The following is a 12,055-nucleotide window of genomic DNA, read 5'->3' as shown; positions in this document are numbered from 1 at the left end:
AGTATCAAACTGCAAAAATAACTTTTTACGGCTTTCTCTCAACCATGTCTTTCCTCTGCACACTCTTCCATAAAAAGCAGATTTGAGGAGTGCACAATTAATCGCGGGCTAAATGGTGCCTTGCAGCAAGAAGGTCCCAGGTTCGACTCCCAGCCGGGGGGTCTTTCTGCACGGAGTTTGCATGTTCTCCCCATGCATACGTGGGTTCTCTCCGGGTACTCCGGCTTCCTCCCACAGTTGCCCTGTGATGGACTGGTGACCTGTTCGGGGTGTACCCCGCCTGCCGCCCATAGACTGCTGGAGATAGACACCAGCTTCCCCATGACCCACTAGGGAAGAAGCAGTAGAAAAATGATGACAACTAATTACCCTATCCTAGCAATAAATTATCCCACCTGATCTCTGCAGCTCCTTCAGAGATCCAATGGGCCTCATGGCTACTTTTCAGATTTATGTTCTCCTCACCCAGCTTGTCAGATTTGTCCCATACTCTTCCTGTTTTCAGGTAATAGATTAAACAGTGCACTGTGAGATGATCAAAGCTGGAGATGTTAATTTATAACCTAACTCTGCTTTAAACTTGTTCACAACATTCCTTCTGCCCTGTGGGCTCTGTTCCTTCGTCATCATGAGGTTGTTTGTTCACTAATGACAAACCTCTGAGGTCCTCACTGAGCTTGTGTATTTATACAGAGCTCAATTACTATATTATATCAATTACTCTATTCATTAACTAAGAGACTTCTGACGGCACTTTTGAAATCCAGAATTTTATTTAGAAGTATCAGAGGAGGCTGATTTATTTTTTGTAACAAAAAATGTATTTCATGTTACAAAATAATTTCTCCTCCACTTCATAATTATTACTTTTGCAAGGCACTGTAGATTGAGAAAAGCAGGAAATACTAAAAATTTATCTTTTTTCCTGGGAGGGAGCCTTTACATTTTTTGACATTTAAGGAGAAACTTTTCAGAAGGTTTTCCGTTTTTGGTATTTTTAGTTTAGTTTGTCATAAAAGACTTTCATATACTACATTATATTGATCCACTAACAAATAATAAAGAAGTGTTTGTTTACAGCAGTGTTCCCTGCATGTTTCAAATGATAAGTCTAATAATTTGTGAGAAAAGATCTTAGAAGGTGGATTTGTTTAAATTTAGACCAAACAGGAATCAAATGCATATTAAAAATGATTATATAAATTAAAATGTTTCACTGTTGAGACAGCTAGATGTTTTTTATCATTAACAGATACACACGGCTGGCCAGCTGTGACATCTGGGGAACCAAAGAGGTGGACTTCCTTGGACTGGATGACTTCTCCAGTCCCTACCAGGATGAGGAGGTGATCAGTCGAACCCCAACGCTGGCTCAGCTCAACAGTGAGGATTCACTGCCTGTCTGTGAGAACCTCTACCCTCCCGCTGACCTAACGCTTCCTTGCAACCAGCCGCTCCCCTCTCAAAACAAGAGACTCCAGGGATCGGGCGCCAGCTTGGTGCAACCATCTCCGTGCTCCGCATCCTCTTCCCAATCCCGTCCTTCCAGAAGCCTTTTCGCAGACTTTCCTGAAAGTTCCCAAAAAGCAACCAGACCTGTTCCTTCAAGCACCGAGACTATGGCTAAAACCCAGAACCAGGACCACACCCAAACTCAACCCAAGCCTCCGGGACGAGGGGCCAAGATCGCCGGTCCAACATCCAACCACGCCGACTTTGTGCGGAAAGCTAAAGTACGCGTGAGCTCTGCACCCAGAGCTCAAAGCGAAGTGATGCCCCAGACCGATTTTGAGAGGTCGGATCCTCCTCTACCTCTCTCCCAGCCTCAAGACGAGAAGCCCTCCACTTCAGCAAGTGCCACTCAGGTGGCCCGTCCCACCCCTGTAGCCAGCACCTCAGCTAGCTTGGCAAGCTTTGAGAAGAAAGCAGAGGGGGCAACGCGGAGAGAGGTGCCTGTAGGAAGGTCAGCTACTGTGCCTCAGCTGGTGGAGGCGAACCAGACTCTGTGCGCTCCAACCGATGCTGTGGCAGGAGCATGTAGTGCAGGCGGCGGTGGGGTTTTAGTCGTCGAAGACCCAGAGCAGAGCAAGGAGGAAGAACACAACTACTCTCTGTTCCTGACCCGCAGCAGAGCTCATTCACAGCTGGAGGAAGAAGACGAGGAGGAAGACGACGAGGAGGCAGAGGAGGACGATGGTGACGGGCTTGACTTAGACGATGAAGACCACGATGAGGGTTTCGGCAGCGAGCACGAGCTGTCTGAGAACGAGGAGGAGGAGGAAGAGGAGGAGGATGAAGACTATGAGGCAGACAAGGATGACGACATGAGTGACGCCTTCTCCGAGCCAGGTAGAGACCTTCTTCCATCATGTTCCTGATTGATACGTCCCTTTTTGAGTTCATTCCTTACATAAATTATAAAAATCAAATTCTCCTCAATTTTTCGGTGCCCAGCTACCATCTTCAACATTCTTGTGTTTCTTTTTTATTTTCCCTCAGGCTGTGACATGGAGCTGACAGAGGACATTAAAGGCCTGACGGCTGGAGTCTCCAGCCGTAAACGAGGCAAGCGTCGCTACTTCTGGGAGTACAGCGAGCAGCTCACCCCCTCCAAACAGGAACGGATGCTGAAGCCCTCTGAGTGGGACAGACACACGCTGCCGAGCAACATGTACCAGAAGAACGGGCCTCTCCATGGTATTCACGCAAACACACACTCCTAGAAACTGGATACAGCGGCTCTCAAAGATGTACACACCTGTGAACATGACATGTTTTAGTAGCGGGAAAAGAAATGAGGTGAAGATAAATGCTTTGAAAACCCACCATGTATCCTGGAAAATTTTACTGAAAAACAAATATTCTAGAGCGTAAAAAAGGAATAAGGGTGCAATAATCTGGTTGTATAAGTTTGCACCCTTAAACTAATACTCTGTTAAAGCACCTTTTGGTTCAATTTCAGCATTTAGTCTTCTTTGGTTGGAGTCTGCTAGCATCCCACATCTGGACTGTTACTAATGTTTGCTCACCCTGGCTTGTAAAAGGTCTCCTAATCTGTCAGATTGTGAGAAAATGTCTTGTCTTCAGCCCTCTTTCAAGTGACCCCATTGATTTTCTGTCAGATTTAGTTTTGAAGTCCTTTTAGGCCATTCCAGAACTCCAGTTTTCGTCAGATGTAGTCATTTCTATGTTCATTTTGCCATTTGGTTGGACTCACAGAGATGCTGAAAATGAAATCCTTATTAATGTTTAGCTTTCTTGTGGATGTCTGAAGATTTGGAGTGAAACTGATATTTAGAACTGTTCATCCACCATCACAAAAACCCCAGTAACCCCTGATTATGGTCCTGCCACCACCATGTTTCACTGTGAGTATGGTGTCATGCCAAGCATACCTTATTGACTTGTGGCCCAATCAGAGCATAGCACCATCACACCATCTCCCAGAAGGGTTTGGGAGATTTTAGCCAGGTCTCAATATTTTCTTTGGAAGTAAAGGCTTCTGTTTCACAGCACTACAGTTTCTACAGTGTTACTATGGGCTTCTTGTTAGCCTCCCTGACCGCTTTTATCTTGTCATTTCATCCGTTTTGGAAAAACCACCAGATTCTGTAATGTCCCTCTTCTCCCATATTTTCTCAAATGATTTATAACAGAGCATTGAACCCCTGGATGATATCTTTTGAACATTGAGATCATTTTGATCTTTTGTAACCTCTCTGCAAACAATGTTATTAGCTAAGGGATGCGGATGAGCAAATGTCAGGAAAATCCTGCTAGGTCAGCTTGTTTCAGGTTCATCAGATCCACTATAACTGATGGCAGGTGTATAAACATTAACACTGACTGAATAAAACCAAAACATTTTCAACAAGTATAAATTTATTAATTTTACACCATTTTATTGCACTTTCTAAATATTTTACATTTCCACTCTTAACCAGCCTGTAGCTGACTTGTCCAAGACATAACATGATAATTTAAAGGTGGAAAAAGCTTTGGAAAAAATTCTAATCGTGTATATTTGCATCACAACCGGACTTTTGAGAGCTGCTGTATATTCAGCTGCATCACATTAACTTTTCATTTAGGACCTGGCAGTAAAAGCAGCAGCTTTATTTGAATCTTTGAGAACATTTGATTCAATAATATTGTCTCCTTTAGGTTTGTCTATGTCATATGTAGGACTTTTAAATGAAGCTGTGAAGATGTAGATCCTGTCCACAAAATGGACTCTCAAAATAAAATGGGTATCTTTCATCTTGCACATAAACATGCACAGGTCAGGATCCTTTCAAATAGCAGGGGAAATGGAAAACCTGTCAGAAACAAATTACTCATCTGTGTATTTATGCAAACCCTTTGGTTTTAAATGATGCTGAAGCTTGGAAAGGACATATGAGTTTTTATAAATGGGGAAAAAAGCCATTAAAGGCTTGTCACATTTAAAAATTATCATTTAGTTTATATCTTTATTTATTATGTCCACTGCATGTCACTCAAGGTCTTTAAAGGGATCTTATTCATTATGAGTCTGACTGAAATGAAAAAATAGTCACCTATGAATATGAATATATATATATATATATATATATATATATATATCAAGCTTTATTAGAAAATGTAATTAATTTTCTTTTTCATTCACTAAACAAAAGTAAGAAGACTCACTTATTGCCCCCCCTGATAAAGAAAAAGCCTTTTCTTCTATTGTAGATTGTGAAGATTGGAGGTTTTTATTTCCCTCTCTCGCTGTCCTCACTGTGCTTTGTGGCCAGATAAATGTGGTTCTTTGGCCAGCCAGTCACATTCAGGTGTTTTGAACGTTTTCATTATTGCTCTGACTGCAAGCTGAGCTGAGTAGCTTGTTTTCTTGTAGATATTTCTTGTCTCTCCCATTTTGAGGAATGGCTAAAAAAAAAAAAAAAGAGAGATCCTATGAGAAAAATAATTTTTACCCTAGGGATACAGGATTCGTTTTTCTTGTGTTTTCCCCCCAGTGAATAAATGTACTCAAATAAATGTTGGATTTCTTTCTAAATTTTTTAGTGTGAGATTATGATATTTATTTTGACGCTTTTTACGCATTATCTTTACCAGAGGTTGAGTTAAAGGGAAAAGTGGTACATTTCTCTAAAAAGCAAAAATAACTTAATCTATAGCAAGGTTGCACATTATACTGAGTACCGTACTAATTGCAGACTGTAAACAGTGTTTGTGTTAAAATCTCTTCTTAAGGCCATAGAGGAGCACCAGAACTCAAGATTTTAAACTCTTCTGTGTCAGGTGAAGTTTTACTGTAGATTTTTTTGCTTTGTAATGTGTGATGATTCATTATTTTGTTTTCCTCTCTGTTACAAAGGAAAATACATGCTAAAGAAGTCTCGGCGCACAGATGTGGAAGACCTGACTCCCAATCCTCGCAAGCTTTTACAGATCGGCACAGAGCTTCGCAAGCTGAACAAGGTGATCAGCGACCTCACCCCCGTCAGCGAGCTGCCGCTGACTGCACGGCCACGGTCTCGCAAGGAGAAGAACAAGCTGGCGTCCAGGTAGAGCATCATGCACACATATGTTTACAGCCAGACCTACAATTACCTGCTATGGATAAGTAACCTTCACCCATCTGTTTGGGGTTTAGGGCTTGCCGTTTAAAAAAGAAAGCTCAGTATGAAGCAAACAAAGTGAAGCTTTGGGGACTCAGTACAGAGTACGGTAGGTTCAGCTGGTTGACTTTCTTTGGTTTTTCTGTTACATTGATCTTTGTTCTTGTAGAAACAAAAATATTTGGTTTATAAACCTTCTGTCCCGAGAAACCTTATATAGGAATAATAATCTGTGCTGAAACACGTGCAGATCGGCTACTGTTTGTGATCAACGCCATCAAGGAGGAGATAATGCTGCGAGTGGAGGACTCATCTCCCGGCTCAACCAACATGACTGAGACTCTGGAGCGGCTCATCGAGGAGACGCTTGGTGAGAAATAAAAATGAGGAGGAGGAAATATTTAAAGCTCCAAAAACAGACTGTGCTTGTAAAATACAATTTTAAATAGGGGTGCACCGATTGCAGTTTATTGGCCGATCACCTATGACAGATCTTTCAAAAGCCTGATCTGCCGATTCCGATTTTGGCTGATACCAATTTTCAGGTGACACTGTCAGCTGTTATAAGGTCACAATACACCTTGTAAGTTCCAATCCTATTTTATGAAACATTGAACAATACCCCCGAAACAATACAAACTTGTTTTAACTGCACATGAGGCAGTGCTCTCAAATATAAAAGAAACATTTAGAGCATTGCAGTTCCTTTAGTCTTTCATTTTTCACATTTTAAAAAGAAACAAAACTTGCACAATAGGTTGGACAAGTAGATAAGATCGGTCTCACATGTATCGGCCGATCAACGATCTCCCAAAATTAAGGAAATCGGAGCCGATGGATCAGCCGGCCGATCAATCGGTGCACCCTTAATTTTAAATTTACTTGGAATAACATCTAAAACAAATCACTCAGAACAGCATGCTAAGTAGACAAACTCTGCCTTGTTAATTTTGTTTCCCTCATAGAAAACGACCAAGGTTAAGTGGAAGCTTATATTTTCACAAAGAACAGTGGTGGTTTGGATAACGTTTTTCCCTTGAAAGATTCCATCATCATTTCAAAACTCCTTTTTTATTTACTTTACTGTTATCTTTGTCTGATTTGTTTTATTTGAAACATTAAGGTTTGGTTTAAAAAAAAAAAAAAAGCAAAAACAATGTAAACTTGTAAATGGGAAAATACTTTTTCACAACTTTATGTCTCCCTTTGCCTGCAGTGCCATCGCCTGTTGCTGGGCAGACTTCGGACTTTGTCAACAAGATCTTGGAGAACACAGGACGCGGTGATCCCACAGGAGGACTGGTCGGCCTGCGAGTACCCACCTCTAAAATGTAGACAAAGCTTCTGTCCACCAAGAAGAGTGGACTACATATTACCACCGTGCTGTCCCGCTGTAACTATCCTCCCCTCTGCATGCCCCTACAGCTCAGAGTAGACACTCATCGCCAATCACTCAAACACATATACCACCTCCCTGTGCGTAAGTACGTGTGCTTGTTATTGCCATGCGGCTGTATGGCACAAACCCTGGCTTTTTCACTGTCTCCCCAACCATGGTGACCGACTGTTGGGAGAAGCACGTCCAAAAGCAAGTGGTGGTAAGGTATATCTGTAACATCATGTTCTAAAATCCTATGGTGATTGTTAGATGTGCATAAAGTGGCCCTCTGCAGGCTTTAGGGACTGAGACTCACACGAGCATAACCACTGGAACACTTTGTTTGAGGTGGTAATAAACAGAGGGAATGTTGTTACATGCCAGAAACAATCACCGGTTGAAGAAGCATAAGTTATCATTTATATGAGGAGCTTTATCCCAAAAAGCAAAAAAAAAAAAAAAAAACTAGAAGTTCCTGGATGTTAAATTGACCCCTTCACTGAAGCACTTTTACAAAGACAGTTCTGGTAGCCAAGAGAGCTGCAGAGGAGAAAAAAAAAGCAGGGTGGCAGGAAATGTTTGTGACTGAAGGCCTAAATCAAATTCACGCCATCCCCTGTTTGCCAATCAGCTCAGCTGCTTGTGAAAACAGGTTTAACATATTAACGCAAGATATAAAAACGAAGTAGAAGATTCAACCGATCACACATCCTGCTGGTTTGAGGGGAAGACTGCGACGTGTTACCCAAAACAACAGGAAGTGGTTGACAACGTGAGGTGGAAGTGCATGTAGCATGGTGCTTTTTTTTGGAGCTTTCTGCTGGTTATAACTGGACTGGAAAAAGATGATGAGGATGGTGATAAAGATGAAATAAACAGCAATCCATCTCCAGGAAACTGTACATAGTACAAGTGTCTCCCAGGCATCAACTCCTCCCCTTTTTTGTACAGTAGAGTTGACCAGGCAGCGTGGTGGTGACGGTTTGATGTGTTCATACTAGTGTTTGATCAGAGTTCTATTCATTGTGCCTTGTATATGTATGTGTGTGTCTCTGTAAGCCTGAATGAGTGTGTGTTAGAGACGGACTGGAGCTCCCCAAGGTCCAGTTTAGGAGAGGAGGTCGTTAAGGAGTGGGAGGATGGGCACAAGTTGTTTAAAGATATTCTGAATGTACATAAACAAATGGAAGCTCTTGTTGCGTGATGCCACAGAGTCTGTGTATATAGGAGGGCTCTGCAATAGATTCCTTTCAGTTTTTGGTACTCTTGTCTTTAGAGGATGTGGGGGTGGGGTGGGGAAGGGAGGGGAGGGTTAACAGATATATTTCCTTTAGGGTTACAACGAATATTTGCACACTATATTTTGATTGTTTTTTGTACCAAAGACACATGCAACGAAAATGGCGACTAGCCAGTTTAAAGTAAGGTTTTGCACAGCTTACCTGACGCCGTATTGAATGTAAGAAATGTGGGAGGGTCAGTGGAACTTCATAGAACTGTGAAATTAGTTTGGGTCCAATTCTGTACAGAAAAGGAACATCCATTTGTGTCTCTTGCAACGTGGGCTTTTCCCCTTAGATTTCTTCTGTTGCTTAGGATGCACTTCATTCCTCAACTGATTCCTCCCTGCACTTGCTAAATGTGTTAATGGCGCTAGCTAGGAAACAAAAAACCCAAGCGCTCACTAGTAGATAAGCTAAGTTACTTTTGGTTTTTGCTTGTCAAAGTGTTCCCTGAAATAACCAAAATATTCTTGTGTCACTTGTTTGATTTCTGTATGTAGACAAGGTCTAGTTCACAAGCAGAATATTATTTGAGTTGTGTTTTAAAGTACTGTACATGCAAGCATTAATGCTTTATCTAGAAGTTGTGAAATGCCACTTTTCATGACTATGAATTATTTTTAAGCATGTCACATTTCTAAAGTCTTTCCTTACATTTAAAAAGCTAGAGGAAAAAAAACCCACAAATACAAAAAAAAAACTGTATTTTTGTATTTAAGCTGCTTGTTAGTTTTGCTTTTTGGTTTTGAGATATTTATGGGTCAAAGAAAGAGTTAAGAAGGAAAAAAAGACCGACTGATTTAGTAATTGTTGCAGAAATCCTTGATCTTTGTTGACTGTGTGAAAGACAGAAAACCAGGACTGGATAATTTCATAGAACTGTGACGTTATGGCAAAGCACCATGGTCATTAGAACGGTCTGTAGGGAGAAGGAGGACAGCTCTCGAGGATCGAGAGCTGTCCTCCATCGAAGGTTGACTCTGTGGAGGCTCAAAATGCTGCCCCCAACCAGGGTCTTTAGAGCCTGCTTCACTCTGACCTGGAATCAACAGCTTTTACATTTTAGTAGAGATGCACAGATAAGAGATTTGTGGCTGACTTTCACTCCAGTTTCCACCTGCCAATATCATTTATTTTTTAAGAAGTATAATTCAAATAATTTTTATGCCCTTATAATAGTAACAAGGGCAAGTTCATGCTCTGTGTGTGAGAGAGAGGAGTCACTGTAAAACATGGCTGTATTATTTCAAAACAGACAAAATGATTGAGGTTGACATTTTCAACTTCCTTTCCCATATTTTTATAGCAGTGGACAAAATTAGCATTGCTAACTTTGAACAGCAGTCTTTGTGTATATTCCCTAGAATATGTGGACCCCCTACGTCAACTCTGATGTTTGTCCAAATCCAGCATGTTTAATGACAGAAAGGTAAAGGCTCAAAAGGATAAAACGGAGCAAATTAGCAGTACTCCATAGAGGCTTCCTGTTATCTATTAAAGTGTGCTCCTTGCTAATTTGTCACTTCAATGAAGCGTTTCCAAGGCAGCTACTAGCTGACTTCCTGTGGCAGGTGATGCCTTTTCAACTCAAAAAAATGTGGGGCCCAGAAATACTCTCTGTTACAGGTGCCTAAAGGAGCAACCGACATGCCTCTGTAAAAAATAAGCTTCCTCAGACTTTATTTTTACCCACCTCAGTCCTCTTGAAATAGATAACCTTGAGTCTTCTTCACTAAGTAAGAACTTCCCCACCAACAAATGCTCTGGTTAACACAACCTCGTCCCTCGTACATATGGTGCATTCAGTGATGAGAACAAAAAAGTGTGTTTTCTACTGGCCAATCACTGGCAGGGTAAGTCAGGCTCAAAATCCGATAATTCTGATCTTCAGTGGATTTCTCTGTGGATCTTTACTTTTTTCTGACTAAATCGTTAAAGTAGGTGAAGTTTGCATTTCCTGGGATTGTTACCATTTGAGATGCATTGTTGAGCTTAACCTGTTTGCCTTATTGCCCTCAGTCTTGCAGCCGTCCTGGATTCAAATTAGCTACTTACTAGTAGATATTACTGGAGTATCATGGGACACTGCATCCTGTAAATATATCAAACGCTATGTCCAAGTGTTGCACCTAAGAACTATTGCTCCCAGCAATTGTCCAAAAAATCAACCAGAATTACATTTTAGGACGCAAAATAAATTCATGAATGCGTTTTTGGATTCCAGGGCAGTTTGAAGTTTTAAAGTTATCATTTACAGAGCGCTTCCTAATGACTGTGAGCATTCTTCTTTGTGTATTGTGTGATTAAGTAATGGCTAGTGCTCTAAAAATAATTTCCTTTTCAGTCTAAAAAGGGAGAAATGGTGCTTTTTTCTAAAATTAGAATGACAAGTTTCCAAGATTGAAGTTTTACTTCTTTGACTAGTTGTAGCCTAATGACTTGCTCTGCTCTTTTCGTCCATAGTTCTTTTCTTAGTAGGTATATATTTTGTAAATAAGCTTTGAGTTAATATGTATCTTCTAAATGTTAGTTATATGTATAGATTATCTGATATATTTAAGAAGACAACAGCACTTTGTCCAAAAAAACAAAAAAAACTAACAAAAAGAAAATCTTTTTTTTTCTTCCATTTGCTGCTAAAGGCCTCGAGTGAATGCTGCAAGTGTACTTGATGACTACTTGCTCAGATAAGTCTATTACCTGACACAGCTAGGTCTATGAACTAGCGAGTAATATATGTGTGTGGCCTGACGAGGGTTGGATCTACAAATATTCTTGAACCATGAAATTATATGAGGTGGCATGATATGAGAGAGAGAGAGGGTATCATTGCTTGGCCTTCAGGAAGTGAAGTGTCTTGACAGGATTGGTCTATTTCTTGGTCAGGGTGTGATGGTATGTTTGTGGTCTTAAATGAAAAAAAAAAAAAAAAAAAAGAGGGTTTTGATTCCAGGGCCCCTACGTTTGATTCTGATGCTGACCCCCTTGGTGTCACGATTCATTTGCCTTCAGTGGAGGTTTCCTATGGAAAAACTGATTCTGCTTTGGCTTCCTCTTCAGGGCGATGTACAGTGTAGACACATTTCTTCAGAGAGCTATATTGTTATCATTTGTAAACTGATTTCTACTTGTGACTTAAAGAGGAGGGTGTTTAGCCTGGGGCAGCCGGGAACAGCTCACTCGAAAGCTGTTTTTCTGGGCCGCCTTAGGGGAAGTTACTATATCACTGTACTGTATGGCAAGCCAATTACAAGTGGAGACTCAATCAGGACACTTATTGCCTTTTGAAATAACTTCACACACACACACAAACAAAAATAACAACATGGCAGACATGTTTGTAGCTGAAGGGACTTGCCCGGGGTTTATAGCATTGTTCTGCCAGTCTGGTAAACGGCAACAACAAACCATTCAGCCTGATTGGCTCAAAACAACCTTGACTGAAGTAGCAGACGTGGTGAAGTGTATCTGAAAAACGACTTCAGAAGTCTGAACTTCTTGACACGTGTGTCTTTTTTGTGATAGTATTCGAAGCCTTTTTTTCAGCTATGATACCAGGTCTGTCAGGGGGTCAACAGTGGTTAAAGGGCCGCTGGTTGACGGCCGGCTGAAATTAGAGGCATGTGTGTTTTGCTGTCGATCACGAGGCTGTTTTTAAGAAAGAGTCCTCACAAGTTTTTACATTTAACATGATAGGCGCAAGCTGTGCAACTTTACATTCAAACCAAGAGACTCTGTGGCATTTTAACAGTCAAGGAAATGAGTGAGAATCCACGGCAGTAAAACTA

The 12,055-nt window shown here is 41.1% G+C and overlaps 1 protein-coding gene across 2 annotated transcripts in view; it reads left to right on the top strand.

The window, feature by feature from the left end:
• crebrf (creb3 regulatory factor) overlaps positions 1 to 8,252 on the top strand; it is a 29,224-nt gene extending 20,972 nt beyond the window's left edge. For both annotated transcript variants that reach the window (XM_047380027.1, XM_047380028.1), the window contains exons 5-10: positions 1,253 to 2,349; positions 2,500 to 2,697; positions 5,363 to 5,552; positions 5,642 to 5,715; positions 5,857 to 5,976; positions 6,823 to 8,252. In XM_047380027.1, coding sequence (XP_047235983.1) covers positions 1,253 to 2,349; positions 2,500 to 2,697; positions 5,363 to 5,552; positions 5,642 to 5,715; positions 5,857 to 5,976; positions 6,823 to 6,941 — 1,798 coding nt within the window. In that variant the 3' untranslated portion in view covers positions 6,942 to 8,252. The remainder of the gene's footprint in view (positions 1 to 1,252; positions 2,350 to 2,499; positions 2,698 to 5,362; positions 5,553 to 5,641; positions 5,716 to 5,856; positions 5,977 to 6,822) is intronic.
• Positions 8,253 to 12,055: the final 3,803 nt, after the last annotated feature.

This window comes from Girardinichthys multiradiatus, chromosome 11 (genome assembly GCF_021462225.1).
Source record: "Girardinichthys multiradiatus isolate DD_20200921_A chromosome 11, DD_fGirMul_XY1, whole genome shotgun sequence".
Lineage (NCBI taxonomy): Eukaryota > Metazoa > Chordata > Actinopteri > Cyprinodontiformes > Goodeidae > Girardinichthys > Girardinichthys multiradiatus.
This window is presented reverse-complemented; position numbering and strand designations above follow the sequence as displayed.